General features: G+C 35.2%; 1 protein-coding gene across 6 annotated transcripts in view; it reads left to right on the top strand.

The window, feature by feature from the left end:
* USP47 (ubiquitin specific peptidase 47) overlaps positions 1-16,800 on the top strand; it is a 100,913-nt gene that overhangs the window by 43,238 nt on the left and 40,875 nt on the right. For all 6 annotated transcript variants that reach the window (XM_007497093.3, XM_056802077.1, XM_007497095.3 and 3 more), the window contains 4 exons: positions 453-549; positions 5,928-6,073; positions 6,742-6,821; positions 10,821-10,970. In XM_007497093.3, coding sequence (XP_007497155.1) covers positions 453-549; positions 5,928-6,073; positions 6,742-6,821; positions 10,821-10,970 — 473 coding nt within the window. The remainder of the gene's footprint in view (positions 1-452; positions 550-5,927; positions 6,074-6,741; positions 6,822-10,820; positions 10,971-16,800) is intronic.

Below are 16,800 nucleotides of genomic sequence, written 5' to 3'. Positions count from 1 at the left end.
TTTGACATGCTATTATGGAGTTTATAGAGATGATATTCATATAGGCACAATTGTGAAAACAGATACTTGAATAAGATCCAGAGAAATTGTTATAGTTACAAATTAAGTAATATTGGTGGCAGCTGAGTGACTCAGTGGATTGAGAGCCAGGCCTAGAGATGAGAGGTCTTGGGTTCAGATTTGGCCTCAGACACTTCCTAGCTATGTGACCCTGGGCATGTCACTTAACCCCCATTGCCTAGCCCTTACTACTCTTCTGCCTTAGAACCAATGCACAGTATTGATTCTAAGATGGAAGGTAAGGGTTTAAAAAAAAATTTAAATACTATTAACCTTTTTCTTTTGTTCTAAGTAAATACTTAATGCTTGCAAATGCTAAATTTGTTGTCTTCCTTACTGATTTTTCTTTTAAATATTGAATTGTATTATTTGCTTTTGTTATCTTTTTAAAGGATATGTGGGATTAGTAAATCAAGCAATGACTTGCTATTTGAACAGCCTTCTGCAAACACTTTTCATGACTCCTGAATTCAGGAATGCATTGTATAAGTAAGTATTCTAGCAACTAAATTAAATTTATTTTTTCACATTTTAAATAATTCATGCTTTTGTATTACTTTAAGGCTTATACAGTGCTTTCTTCAGAGCAACTCTGAGGAATAGGTATGCAAATATTCTTCACATTTGATGGATATGGAAACTAGGGTGTTCATGGGGTAAGTGATTGTGTTGATAAATAAATGTATAGACTTGGATTTGAATTCCAGTCTTCTGACTCCAAATATAGGCTTCTTTCAACTAATAACACATTGCCTTTCATTTATCATGAAAAATACCTGAACATTTCTCAGATATATTTTCCTAGATACATTTTAAGAGATTAAAACTTTAAAAGAGTAGAGGGAGAAGCAATTGAATGAGGAAATCTCAAAAACTACTATTTTCTAAAAGGAGAAAATTTAGAAATATGTTTATATTTAGATCAAAATGACACTTAAATCCATGTGAGCAAATAATCAATTTTAGCTTAACTTTCACATGTTACAGCTACTTTATAAGTTAAATGTGAAAATTGTATTTTGAGTAAACCCAAATATATTTTAAAATTCTCCTTTCCCTAAGTCATCTTTAAAGAACTTCTAATTGAGCATATTGTTTAAATAGTCGTTTCTCATTTTAATTACCAAATGTTTTACTCTGCAGAAGACTTACTGTGACAAATTTCATGCCAGTGTGGAAATAAATGAATTCTTAAAGGTGATACCAATGAAACACTGAGTTTGTATGTTATATGCATACCAGCCAAACTAAGTCTGCTCCTTGAATACAAGTGTGTGTGTGTGTGTGTGTGTATATATATATATATATATATATATATATATATATATATATAAATTCATTTGATCCTCATGGGTTTAAGGGCTCTGGCTGTATAGTATATAGTGTAGTGGTAGTCTCTCTGTGATCGAGAATGACTATTGTCTTTGTGCAGTTTCATCTATGGTGTACCCTCATGTGGCTTTGGAGTCCAAAGGCTGAGGCGCAAAGTTTGTGGCACATGGGGCATGGGACTCCAGTTGTTACGGGAGGTGCAGTTGTGGCCTGGTGTCGGCTTTCATGCTCAGAGGCACGACATTGATATCGTTCATCTTCAAAGGTGGTGGCAGCATGGTTAATGTGGGTTCGCCAGCTGCTTCTGTCAGAGGCAGCGAGTTCTAGTTGCTTTGGTGTAATGCTAGCCCACTTCAAGTTTGACTTTAGCTGATCCTTGAATCTTTACTTTGGTCGCCTGAGTCCTGAGTTTCCTGAGTCCAGCTGACAGTTCACCATAGAATACCTGTCTTGGTATTCGCTGTGGGTCCATGAGGATGACGTGTCCAGACCATGGTAGCTGGGTTTTGAGGACCATGACTTCAATGCTGGTGGAGTTGGCTCTGTCAAGGACTTCCTGATTGGTGATTCGGTCCTGCCATCGGATCCTCATTATTGACCGGAGAGAGCATTGGTGGAATTGCTCCAGCTGTTTCATGTGCTTCTGGTACAGTGTCCATGTCTCACAACCGTACAGGAGCGAGCTGAGGACCACTGCGTTGTACACTTTGAGCTTCGTCGCAGTGCTTACACCTCTGTGTTGGAGGACTGTGGAGCGCAGCCACCCAAGTGCCTGGCTGGCCTTTTGGATCCTGGCATTAATCTCGTGGTCTAGGGACCCATCGTTGGCAATGGTGCTGCCCAGGTACTTGAAAGTGTTGACGTTAGAAAGCTGCGTGCTGTCGATTGTGATGCACGGCTGGTTCGTTGGCCTCCCTGGTGCAGGTTGGAACAGCACCTCTGTTTTGCTGAGGCTGATAGTCAGGCCAGTTTTGTTGCAGTGGAGAACCTGTCCACAATGGTTTGAAGATGATTTTCTTGGTGGGCCATGAGAGCACAGTCATCTGCAAAGAGAGCTTCCAGGATGAGTCTCTCTGTTGTCTTTGTTTTTGCAGTCAGGCGGTGAAGGTCAAATAATGAGCCATCCAGTCGGTATTTGATGTAGACACCCAGGTCTAGATCCATCACAGCATGTCGTAATATTTGGGTGAAAAATAGGTTGAATAGTACTGGAGCGAGGACACAGCCTTGTTTCACGCCATTGGAGATGTTGAAGCGATCGGAATTCTCTCCACCAGATAGGACTTCCCCTGTCATGTCGACATGAAAGAGCTGGATTAGTTTGACAAATTTTGCTGGGCAACCGAGCTTGTTGAGGATCACCCACAATGTGTCCCTGTTCACCGTGTCAAACGCCTTTGTCAGGTCTATGAAGACAATGTAGAGACTCAGGTTCTGCTCAAGGCATTTTGCCTGCATTTGCCTCACCGTGAAGACCATGTCGATGGTGCTACGATCTGGTCGGAAGCCACATTGTGATTCAGGCAGGTTCTGCTCTGAAACAGATGACATTAGTCTGTTGAGTATAACGCGGGTGAGGATCTTTCCGGCAGTGGAGAGTAGTGAGATGCCTCTGTAGTTGTCACAGGCTGCTCATGTGCCTTTGTTCTTGTATAGGGCTACGATGGAGGCATCTCTGAGTCTGGGGGCATGTCTTCCTCTTCCCATATGCTGGCCAGTACTATGTGGAATGCCTGGAGCGCCTTTCCATTTAAGGCCTTGTACAGCTCGGTTGGGATCCCGTCTTTACTGGGTGCCTTGCCTGCACTCATTTGTTTAATGTCTTTTTGGACTTCCTTTATTGAAGGAGGGACATCAAGTTGTTCAATGGAGCGGTTTTGGGGGATCTGGTCAAGGGCGCTTTGGTCGACTGAAGAGGGTCGGTTGAGAAGCTGACTGAAGTGTTCTTTCCACCTGTTGCTGATGCCTTTTTTATCTTTTATGAGAGTGTCACCGTCAGAGGATAGCAAGGGAGTGGTGGTGGGTTTTGATGGCCCATAGACAGTCTTGAGGGCACTGAAAAATTGTTTGTAGTTTTTCATATCAGCAAACCGCTGGATTTCTTCTGCCTTTTTCCCCCACCATTGGTCTTGCATCTTCCTGATCTCACGCTGCACTGTGGCTTGGAGAGACTTGAATCTGTCCTTTTTAGGAGCAGAGTTTGGGTTATTTTGCCACTCCATAAAGGCTTTGTTCTCCTTGCTCAATAGGTCTTGAATAGCAGTGTTGTTCTCGTCAAACCAGTCCTGGTGGTTGCGTTGTTTGGGGCCTAGTACTGCCTTTGATGTTTCCTTCACTGTGTCTCTGAACTGGTTCAATTTCTCGGTTGAGCTTTTAGTGAGTGAGCTCTGGCTGAACCCTAAGCCAAAGGTGTGAAACTGAAGAGGGAGGAGGAAAAGTATTGGAGGGAACCTCTAAATGTTTAACAAAACAAATTATAATGTGACATTGATAATGTTAATTTGTGGTTCTCTAAGCCAATATGTGGCTCAAAGGAATCTTTTTATTTAAGTTTGACACCCCAGGAACCCTATGTGCCTCTCTCCCTTTCTTTGTCTTTGGTGTCTGAAATTCTTTCCAGTCCTTTAAATATAACTTTAGATGCTACCTCCTTGAGGAAGCCTTTCCCAATCCTCATAGTCAGTTGGAATCTTCCTTTGGGCCTTGGGTAGCACTTTGTAAATTACTTATCCTTTAATATTATGTGTTACAACTGTCCATGTTAGCATTTTCTCTATCTGTTATACGGAAACTTCCTATCTAGTCATAACTTCATCTCTCTCAAGACCTATTAGTGTTCTTAGTAGACACTTAAATATTTGTATGTGGTTTTATTGGTAGTGGTGGTAAAATGAGGGATAGGATTGAATATGAAGCAGAAATTTTTTTCCTTGATGTCACAAACATTAGGAACTATTAAAGATTAATTTTTTCTCATCAACAAGGAAGTGACATGATAAGAATATTATTAAAGGAAAATTTTGCATCACTATTCAATTTTTATTGTAAGATAGCTACACCATAAAAGGAGTAAGAATAGTTGAGAAGCTATCAGTACTATCCAGATATGAGGTGATGAATGGTTCCACTGAAATGGTGGTCATGGGAATGAAGAGGAAGAGATGAACTAGTCATTTTAAGTAAACAATAAGACTTAACCATTATGTATGTACCAACAAATTAGAATCTTTTTAAAGAGTTATGGCCTAGGTATTTAGCTTAGTGGAAAGGGTAAAAACCCAAATTATTCCTTTTACTCTAAAGGGCTAAAATAGACTTAAGTACTTTTTAAAAAAGTATTGAAATGAAGTACATTATATTTTACTATACAGTAGGCTCACTTATCCATGGAGAAATACAACCCAAGACCCTTGGTGCCTAAAACAATAGTTAGTACTTGTTTATAACTTTTAACTCTTGGGTTAACTTTACTGAATAGTACTGTGCTCTCTCTCCCTGATTCTGCCCCTTGGCTTGGTTCCCTGAGACTTTCCCCTCTGCACACTCCTCACAAAAAATAAATAAATAACCAAAAAAAAACCCTCCAAGTGAAAGCAGAACTGACACACAAGCGAGATTTCTGCAGCTGGTGGAACTCCAGCACATAGAGGAGACCTTTGCCCATTCCACCCACTTGAGTCCTCACACCTGTCCAACCTACCTCTCCATCTTTAGCAAAAGCCCCTTCCTGCCTCTCTCCTTCTGGAATGATTTTGGGTAATTGAAACCATAGATAAGAGGATTAGGTAGGAATGGGTTGGGGGTCATCTATAAGGAGACAGTACCATGGTTTCTGGCCAAGATAACTCAAATAATAGTAGTACCACTTAAAGAAAATGGGGTAGAAAAATTCATTTTTTTAAGGTAAATTGAATCTTTATTAGCATTAGGATTGCATATGGAGATCTTCCTTAGATTCAAAATTTAAGAATCTGAGACTCAAGCTTTGGTGAGAAATCCTGAGTATGTAAGAAAATAAAATTCTCCCCCAATTTCTTTTTTAAGATTTATTGACCCCTTTTGTTTCTTATCTGAAAATCATTTCCTAGAATGTCCTTTCAAATAACAAATAGAAGAATTAAAAATGAAATTGACTTGTGCAGTATTCTTCCCCTACATTTTCCTACTTTTGTCCTGGAAGGGGGAAAATGTCATCATTTATTCCCCAGGTCAAGATTGGTCATTAAGATTCCTCAGTTTGACTCTTAGTCTTTTCATTGGCATAATTATAGTCATTTTTCATATTACATTCATATTTCTGCTTTATTTGATCTTAATCATTAATCACTTCATAGGATTCTTTCTCTATCGAGATAAATTATTTCTTTTAAACGAGCCATTCTCATGCTTGGCTATTCTTGTTTTTATGCTTTTATGTGTAGTCTTGTGAAATAAAATTTTGTTTATTTCTATTAAACACACAAAGATATGATATTTCTTACTGTTAATTTATTTATTGAATAATTTTAAAATATTCAAATGTCTCACTTCCATAGGTGGGAATTTGAGGAATCTGAAGAAGATCCTGTGACAAGCATTCCATACCAGCTTCAGAGACTCTTTGTTTTATTACAAACCAGCAAAAAGCGAGCAATTGAAACAACTGATGTTACGAGGAGCTTTGGATGGGATAGTAGTGAAGGTAATTAGTTTTCTTGTCAGTTGTACTTCACTATTATAAATTATCAACATCATGGGGAAAGGTAATTGCTTGACTTGGTCTTACTTATAGTATTGGAAATGTATAGTGCTTTATATTAAAATGTAAGTTAATTATATTCCTTTTATATCTTAGTTTTTCACTGGAATCTTTCTCTGGTATCTCAGTAAGACATGGTGATGACCCTCAAAAGATTTAGTGCTGGCAGATCCTATTAAGCCAGAAATGTTTTTAGAGTGATCCCAGTGTCTGTAGTCTGAAAAGGCGTCTGGAGAAGGATGGCCACCAGGTGGCCTTTTAGGGGATGTGGGTGGATGGCCATAACTCATGGAGATGGTCTTGGTTGGGAAGTGAGGTGGGAGAATGAAGGAAAAGGATGAGATGTGATGAACTGATATCATAACATAACAAAAAGGAAATCACAAATCCCCTTGAAGTGTACTTTAGTATATTGTACTCTATCAACTCTATCAATAAGAAAGCTTATTTGAAATGTAAAAGTATGAAAAAGAAAATGTTTTCATCAGCCCAAGCTTTTTTACACTTACTTGGTCATGGCTTCTGTTTCTGAAACATATGCTTATATGTCAAATACATCTAAATTGATAATTGCCTTTTTTTTAATAAATTAAAGTTTCTTTTTGTGACAGCTTGGCAGCAACATGATGTACAAGAACTTTGTAGAGTCATGTTTGATGCATTGGAACAGAAGTGGAAGCAAACTGAGCAGGTAACTTAAATTTTAAACTTGGGAGTGCTGGATAATTTTCTTGGGGTCAATTATTACCTAAAAAATGATTTTTGTCTTATTGTCATAATGTAAAAGCATCAGTAGGTGCTTTCATTTATTTGTTGAATTAATGATTGTTCTGAATTTTGAATATAATTATATTTTATGGTACTTATTGAATTTTTAATTCTGTAATCTATAATATTACAAATATACTTATCAATCAGTAGGCATTTATTATGCACATAATGTGTCCCAGGTACTGTGGATACAAGTACAAGGATTAAAATGTTCCTTCCACCCAAGGAGCTTAGGTTCTAATTTCAGAACCAGCAAGCACAATGTAAATGTGTACAGCATAAATAGAAAGTAAATCTATGTAGATGCAAAGTGTTTAAATGCAGGGTGATTTGGGAGGGAAGGCATTCACAGTTGGTGGGATCCCAACCTGCATTCATGCTAAGACCTCTCTATTGATTTTCTCCTGTCTGCAGCTGGTTTGGCATAGTTGTTGCAGGATATCTTCTCTGTTTGGCTATGAACTCTTAGAAGCAAGGACTGTCTTTTAGCTTGCTTTGTATCCCCAGTGTCTGGTATCTAGGCATTTAATTCAGATTTATTGACTGACTGAAAGAAAATGGTACTTGTTGTATTTTTATTTATTTTTTTAAAGAAAGTGAGGAATGCATTCTAGCCATGGGAGATAGCCAGAATTATATCCTAATCTGGAACTTTAGAATTTTAAGAGCTGTAAGAGAAATTAGTTGTCATCAAGTCCAAACCACTCTTTTTTACATATATATGAAGAAAGTGAAAAAGTAGAATGCATTTGGCACTTTTGGGGGGGAAATCATGTTTTAGTGAAAGGAGCACTGGACTTGATTGTCAGGTCTGACACTATATGACTCAAGGCAAACCATTTAATCTTTTCAGCCTGTTTTTTTTGTTGTTGTTGTTGTTTTTTGTCTCAAATGAGAAAAGTAACAGTAAGCTTCCTATCTTACAGGGTTGTTGTAAGGAAAGTATTTTCTAAAGCTTAAAACACGACAGAAATTTGAAATATGATTGATCTTTGTCTCCCATAGGACTTTACACACACACAAAAGCTTCCCAATAAATGTAGCAAATAAATAATTAGTATATTATGCCAGGTACTTAACAAGAATCCAAAAAATAAATAAAAACTCAAACCCTAAAAAAAGGGGATTCTGTCTTAGAGGAGTTGAAGGTAGATAAGATGTAAACATATGAGACATGTACTTTAATAATGAAAAACAATGTACAATTAAGTATCAAACTAATATAAATTTTAGAGATAAATATTAGTGTAGACTTGTTTAGTTGGAGAAGGCCTCATAGAAGAAATAGGGGCCAAGCTTGGTCTTATTTTAATGAGAGGAGAGGAAAAAACATTCTGATTTTAGGGGGCAGGGATTAGGGGTGGGTGCAAAACTAAGTAGAGAGAATATGGGGAATGAGACAGATTAAACTACGGTTTAGATTCTGGAGCTAGGCAGTGGGTTTTACTGAAATCAAGAATTTCATAGAATCTCAGAGTTGGAAAGGAATTTAAGAAATCTAATCCAACAAACTGAATAGTATTTTTCTCTACAACACCTGACAAGTGCTTATCCAAGCTTCCCTTGTAGACCTCTAATCTAACACCCCTCTTCCCAAGAAGGGAATTCATCTATTCCCTAGGCAGCCCATTCTACTTTTTAGGAAGTTATAATTATTTAGGAAGTTTTGCCTAATCTCAAGCCAAAATCTGCCTGCCTCTGAAGATTTTCTTCATTGGGCCTAATTTTGTAACCTGAAAGCAAGGAGAATAAATTTAATCCCAGCTGTTAGAGGTAAAACCAGTGAGTAAAGTAAGATCAGGTTAATCTGTAAAGGATCTTAAGAGTCAACATGAGCAAATTCTCTTTAGATGATGCTTTTAGGTTCAGAGAGAATTTTCCTCACCTCAGTCCCAAGAGATATGAATTTTGCTGCTAGAAAAATTATATTTCAAGAGGTTATGTGACTTGCCCCCATCCATGATCACATAGCTTGTAAATGTCATAATTAAAAGCAAGACCCCTTTTCTAGGAAGGTCAGTGTTCCTCCTTGGTGGGCTGTAGTAGCTACACTCAGGGAACTTAAATTACTCTAGTACCCAGAGAAAGATTAGGCACTCAGTAGGTACTTGTAACCTGCTCAATCCCCATTTCAATGGTCAATCTCTATAGTATAGTGATTCTGTTGAGCTATATAAGAAAGCTAGCATACATTTTGGGAATATTTATATAGGAAAGGACATGGACCCCATTTGATGCTTTGTTTTGTTTACCATGAGAACCTTGAAAATTTCATTTATTTATTTATTTTTTAAGCCCTTACCTTCCATCTTAGAATCAATACTGTAAATTGGTTCCAAGGCAGAAGAGTGGTAAGGGCTAGGCAATGGGGGTTAAGTGACTTGCCCAGGGTCACACAGCTGGGAAGTGTCTGAGGCCAGATTTGAACCTAGGACTTCCCATCTCTAGGCCTGGCTCTGCTCTCAATCTACTGAGCTACCCAGCTTCCCCCCTGTTTTAGATTTAAAAGGAGATTGAAAAGAAGAATATTGTGACAAAATGTGACTGACAAAATTTGGCAACTACTTGGATATATAAGGTTGAGGGAGGGTGAAGAGTCAAGGATAAACTCTGAACTTGCAAATCTTGTACCATCCCTAATAAAACACGTAGACTGTTGAGTACTTGGACATATTTGTGCCTTTCACCTAAAGTGAGTTAATAATTTATAGTCATAGTACATTAAAGTTTAAATTTTTTTTTTCTTCATAACTAGCTACATACTCAACTCAGGTACCATTTGATATATAAATATACAAAACCTTCCCTTGTCCTCCCAGTTGTTAGTTCTCTTTCTTTTCTTGAATTGTCTTGTTATTTATTTGTCTGTGTATATGCTAAAAATTTTTGCTTTAGAAATTAAGAGAAAGTTTAATTAGATCTAAAATCACTTCTTTCTCAATTAGTTCCTTTCCTCGTGCTATCATTCCAATTAAGAACAAGAGGGCCCACTTATTGGGAGAAGAGGGCAGGAACCAGGATAGGAGGAATTAGAAAGAGCTTCTGAAGATGATCCCTCAAATCCTTTCCCCAAAGGATTGTTCTGAAATTAAATGTGCAATGGTCAAAAGGCACAAAGCATACCTTTAGAAAAATCACACGTGGGGAAAATTGGCTTTCTTTTTTGGGGGGGGTGAGGTGGCTTTCTCTTAAATAGGAATATACGTAGATATACACATTTTAAATTCTTGCCTTCTGTCATTGAATGAATACTAAATATCAGTTCCAGGGCAGAAGAGCAATAAGGGCTAGGCAAATGAGGTTAAGTGACTTGACCTAGATCACATAGCTAGGAAGTATCTGAGGCTATGTTTGAACCCAAGAACTCCTAATTCTAGGCCTCAAGCTCTATCTATTCTGCTACCTAGCTACCCCTTAAATGGGATATTTTAAAGAAACTTTTATAGAAGATTATGTAATTGTGTTCTTTATAATTGTTTTATTTGTATTTGTTATGGAATGCTATCATCTTTGCTTATGATTTTTTATAAAAATAAGTTTGGAGGGGAAAGATGAATAGTATTGAATAATTAAAAATGAAAAGAATTTTTTTAATCTTATAATTATGACTCCAATTTCCTGGAATAATAATGACATGCCTTTTAGTTGTGATGGTTATTAATTTTTAGATTGTGCTATTTATTTGAATAATGTGATTACAGGTTTCATTTAAGTTCATTTTAATAGGTTTATATATTTTGGTAGGCTAAGATTTAAAAATTGAATTTTTAAAATTTATTTCATATTGACTCTCTAAACTATTTCATACTACTATTAATAAATACAAATAAGTTTTAAATATATTTTCCCATAAGATACCAGAGATTTGAAGCTTTCCAGAACTTTACTTTTTAATGACAAATAACTATTCTTCTTCTAGGCTGATCTTATAAATGAACTGTATCAAGGGAAGCTGAAGGACTACGTGAGGTGTCTGGAATGTGGTTATGAGGGCTGGAGAATCGACACATATCTTGACATTCCATTGGTCATCCGACCTTATGGCTCCAGCCAGGCATTTGCTAGTGTGGTGTGTACCTTTCAGCTGACTGCTTGTGTATCCATACACAGAATACATAATAGCACAGTGGTATAATTTATTTTAAGGTAAGTATCATCCTAGATACTCCCTCTTGGGTTGTTAGTCATTCTGCAGTTAAGCTAGCAAGATCTAAAAGATTTTTGACCCTTCAGTGAGTCCTAATAGTGCATGTATATAAAGGAAAAGAAATGCCAATGTACTGCCTCATGGCTAAGGGTTTTACTCTTTCTGATGGGAGATAAGATTGGTTTCATTATCCTTTTTGATTTTACTAATCCAGTTTATAAGTGTTTTCTTGATGAGTCCTTTCTATGTTGAGAGGTGATTTGTTTATAGGGGAGGTGGGGAGTAGGACTTAGAAAATTGAAAATTACATATTTTTGCTTGTAGAGAGTGGCTAAATTTTCAGAAAATAGTATTCTTTCTTTTTAAAACTTAATTTAAATGAAAACCACAAATTATGCCTGTACAAAAATGATAAACATGATCATACCTTTTTCCACTTGATAATCAGATATGAATTATCTAATTTTGGGATTCTAGATCTATTTCCTTTTCATGTCTATTTCTAGTAGCTATTTAATTTTTCTTAACCTTCTTGTTTTTACTACCTCCTCTAAAGTAAAGGTCCAGAGAAGGAATAGAATTGAAAATTTAGGTTTGGGGAAGATGAAGAAAGATTGTTGAAAAGGTAGAACCAAGACAGGGAGGTTTGAGAATTTACTTATTCCTCTTCCACATTTGCCTAGATATTACATATTGACAAAAATGATAAACATGATCATACCTTTTTCTACTTGATAATCAGATATGAATTATCTAATTTTGGGATTCTAGATCTATTTCCTTTTCATGTCTATTTCTAGTAGCTATTTAATTTTTCTTAACCTTCTTGTTTTTACTACCTCCTCTAAAGTAAAGGTCCAGAGAAGGAATAGAATTGAAAATTTAGGTTTGGGAAAGATGAAGAAAGATTGTTGAGAAGGTAGAACCAAGACAGGGAGGTTTGAGAATTTACTTATTCCTCTTCCACATTTGCCTAGATATTACATATTGGAATCCTACAGAAAATTAGCCCTGGCTTTTTTGTGTGTGTGTGTGTGTGTCAAAAGCGTTGTCTGTATTTGAACTTGAGAGTGGTCCATTTATCAGTGATACTCAGCTCTATAGATAATTTCTTTTCTTCCAGTCTATATGAGTGTAGTTTTAATTTGGGAATTATCCTAAAATTTTTATATTTATTAAAGATTTTTTTCTAATTTAGTACATTTTCCTTAGAATAGTTATGGTGAAATTATACTTATTTAGAAGAGTAAGCCAAATATATGGTTCATCCTTAGTTCAATTTTACTTTAAATTTGTTGTTACTGTAGGGATCACCGTTTTACTTAAATTGACTAGGAATAGATATGAAATAAAACTCTTTAAAAAGATGTGGTTTGGAAGCACAAATGTGAATTTCCAAGTAAAATATAATGTGCAAAAAAAGTAGTGATTTTTCGAATAGTAGGACTAATATCTTAAGGCTTTATATTGTATTGTTATTCATTGACTACATTTAAAATACATTTCTAGTATTTTTTAAACACCTACATATCTAGTACTATGGTGCTAAAGAGCACACCAAAGTAAAATAATATCTTGTATCCCCCAATGGAATTATATACTTCCTCAATTGGATATAAGCTAAAAAGTTAAAGAAAAAAAATGCATAACATTATGTATCAGAATGTGTGAAAGAAATGGTAAAGTGTTCAGAAATAGATCAGTATATTCAGAGGTAACTACATGTATACCCTTATTCTTATTCTCAGTTCTTACTGGTAGCCTGGAAAATATACATTCTTAGTATGTAAAGTGGGTGAAAATCTTTAGCATTATGTCCTTAACATAAAATACAAACTCAGTACAAATTTTTATTTTATAACCTTTAGCCAGAATTTGATTTAGATTAACTATAAGCATATTGGTTTGAAGGTTTGAAGGTTTGAAGCCCTGTAGGTGTGGTTTCAATACAAGATTGATATCCTCCACAGAGAGCCTGACAAATTTCCAGGATTGCCAGGCCTGTACTATTTCCTTATCCTTCCCTTAGGATAGAATAATTTATCCTTTAAGGACCAGGCAAATTTTCTATAAGTAATTCCAGGCTGCTTATCACCTATTTAGGGATGCCCAGAATTGAGTTAATAAGAAATTAAAAACCATTATTCTGGAGTAAGTGGTTGAAGGAAGACCTGCCCCTTACTCCTGTTTTAAAAGTAGAAGAGAAGATTTGGGAACCCTATAAAATACTATTTGAATCTCTTTCATTATTTGATATTTACATTTCCATTTGTGGCTAATTGACTTTTAGTCATCCAGATAGCTGAAGAACTAAAAACCTATTGAATATGTTCCATAATATATAAGAACTTCAGAGCTATAAGCTTTATTACTGTTATTATTTTCCTACTAAAAAGAGCTATAATGTGGAAGATAATTCTAGATATCTAGTCCAGTACAGTCAATTCAGATCTTTTTTCTCCAATTTCCCTACTAAATAATATCCTTTGGTTTTTATGAAACAATTTTTCATGTTCCTTGTTATTTTGGATTTATTGGAATTTGGTAAAATTATCTTTTAGTCTTATTATTTTGACTTGGATATTTGCTTAGTTGAACTTTCTTAATGTTGGTAAGTAAGATAGCTTGGTTAAATCTTTTGGTTACTATACCAGTTGGTTATCCTGCTTGTTTGCCATCTTAGTAGATATTCTTTTAGCTCTGTAGATTTCAGCAGTGGAGAGATATGGAGGATACTTGCTTTTGGAGAAGGGAAAAATCGCCTGTGTCTAAGTGGAATTCTCTGAAGGTAGTATCCTCCATTGATCCACAGATGATGATAATGGTGATGTGGTGGTGGTGGTGGCGGCAGCGGCGGCGATGATGATTATGGTGGTGGTGGTTCATTGGGAATTGGAAATCACAGCTATGAAGCAGTATGTAAGCAGGTTTACACACATGCGCTAATAGGGCTTGCAGAAGGGAACCTAAAACTTATTAGACTTTGCTAGTATCTCCTGAGGGAAATTGCAGCAGGCGAAACTACCCAAGATAGGGGTTCTAAGGAGGATACTACCTTCAAAGAACTCTAGTTAGAGGTAAGTGATTTCCCATTATTTTATGAAGTTTGAAACTAGAATTTAGTGTTTTGAGTCAGCATGAGTTGTCATTACATAGTGTCTAAAGTTAGGGTTATATCACTGCTTGCCATTGTGTACTTTTCTAGAATTATGCACATTTAAGAATGTAATTTCTTATTAGAGATTAGAGATACTTTGTAGAGTTCTATAAAATTCTCTTTAAAATTTTAAAAATAACGTGTCTTCAATTTGAATTATGCTATATAATCTAATACTGTACAATCTTAATTAGTTTCCTGACTTCATTAGCGAATTTCAGTGCTTTTTTATCCTTTAAGGTGTTATCTGCTTTCCTTATTATATATTTTTATTAATTGCAAAATATGGTCTATATCATTTAAATACATAAATATTTAAAGTAACCTGATTTTGCTTGGCATTTCAGATTTTGACATAAATCCAAGATTCATGTAAACTTTCTTTAATTCTCAAAATTCTAAGTAATTCACTTCAGAGGTCTTACAGCAGAATGCAAATCTAAGGATAAAACATGAATTGATTTGACATGCCCCTAATTTATCAGTATAATATCTGCAAATCTTTATTCTCTTTTAGTGTTAGAGGATTATAGAACTTGTTGAAATTTTAAAAATCTTTAAGAAATATTTTTTTCTGGTGTTCCAGAAAATGGACATATGTCCATTTTTCTTAAATATACTTCTGATTCTAGGTTATTTTTCTTTGAAATATTGGGGAAACTAATTTAGCAGGTTTTTTCCTATTAGAAGATTCTTCTGATTTTCCTCTAATATCAGTTTTTAAAATGTAAAGTGGTAGAAATATTGTTAGAATAGACTTTCCCTTCATTTATTTTTTTTGTATATGTATAATATAATGTCAGTGTATGTAAACTAAAAGGAAATTTAATTTTGTATTAGTTGTATAAAATAAATTTAATTATAGTAAGATATCAGAAATGGAAATTTGTCACAATTATCAAACAAATTGTAACGTAGGCACTAAATTAATTTCAGATTACACTTTTTCCTTATAATAATTGAGCTCATCTTTAGAACACAAATTGTGACTTTTATAACATATGTTTCCATCCATGTTTGCTTATAAATAAGTTCTAACAATTAGTTAGAATTATTAGATGATAATAATTAAATTAAATGACATATACAAAACCCGAAAGATTAGATCTTTTTTGTTTGTGAAAGCACTTTCCAGCATATTAGGAAACAAAACCCATTGTGATAGAATTGTCTGTTTGATGGTTAATGATCTAGAAAAAGCTTGACACGAGATATTATATCTAAATCAAGTTAAATTTAATCTTTGTAGATTAAATAAATTCAGTTCAACAGCCATTAAGTAGTTGCTCTGTATGAGACAGTCCACTAAAATCTTTGATATTACATCAGTTCTTGGAATTGATCCCTGTGTTCTTCCTTAAAACAAGCCAACTTATCACAAACTGGCAGATCCTACCAAGCTGGAAAGACTTTTAAGTATGAGCCCAGTGATGGGCTGTCTGTTTGTCTAAGGATGAGCCTAGCCAAGTCAGACAAAGCCATAGTTATTCTTGAAGTTCACTGTGCAGTTAGAGAACATTTGTGATCTTTGTCAGTAAAATTGATTATCCACAATTATAAATCTTTGAAGTTTTAAAGTCTTATTAGGGACCATGGTAGACTGGAGGGAAGCAAAAGTAAAAATAAGACAGCTGTTCTCAAGGAACTTACATTTTACTGATATATAATCTTAATGATCTTCATCATTGTGGGGAAAAAAAAACAAATCATGCAAAAAAAAAGTAAGATTTTTGATCCCCAAATTAATTTGTGTTCCTTTACATTTTCGCCATTGTTTCAATGGAGAATTGATAAGACAGAGTTTTATTGAGTACCTATGTGCTTAACACTGCTAGATGCTATGGAGGTTACAAAAATTGACACAATCCATCCCCTAAATACAGTGTATGTGTGATTAAACAATTTGGCTTTTAGCTTAATTGGTTAGACAGTGGTATTGATGAGGCTGTGGTGTCAGGTTTAGCTCTACCCTACAGAGAACTGCTTAGAGAAGAAAGACTTTGTTCTACAATTGTATCCCAAAACTTAACTAGTCTCCTTGTAAAAGCATCTTTTTTTTACTGCTACTCATATTGAAGGCCAATGAAGAAATTTGATGTTTCCACCCAAAGCCATGTGGAGATTACCTAGAAGAAAAAATACGTGCCTTTTGAAGACTCCTTCTTTACCTCTACATTTTCCAATTCCTAGTTTCCCTCAGAGCTCAGCTGAAATACCATGCCCTACATGAGGTCTTTTCTGTTTCCCCTATTAGTAACTCTCCTTTAAAATAAGTTTGTATCTATTTTTATGTAATTGTATTGTGTACAGTTTGGCTTCCTTTGCAATATATATGTGTGTGTGTGTGTGTATATATACACACACACACACTCTTTGAGGGTAGGAACGATTTTTTTTTCTATCCCTAGTAGCTAGCACAGTGTTTGGTACATAGTTGGTACTTAATAAATATTTGCTGATTAATTCATTACTTTGAAAAATAATATTCAAATATAACATGTTATTACAATACGACTGTCTAAAACGGATTTGTTTCCAAGACCAGCTAATAAAATGATTAATGTTGAACTCTTTTTATATTGGAAAAATTATCCA

Source organism: Monodelphis domestica, chromosome 6 (assembly GCF_027887165.1).
Source record: "Monodelphis domestica isolate mMonDom1 chromosome 6, mMonDom1.pri, whole genome shotgun sequence".
In the NCBI taxonomy this organism is placed as follows: domain Eukaryota; kingdom Metazoa; phylum Chordata; class Mammalia; order Didelphimorphia; family Didelphidae; genus Monodelphis; species Monodelphis domestica.
The sequence above is the reverse complement of the archived record's forward strand: the minus strand, read 5'-3'. Positions and strand labels throughout refer to the sequence as shown.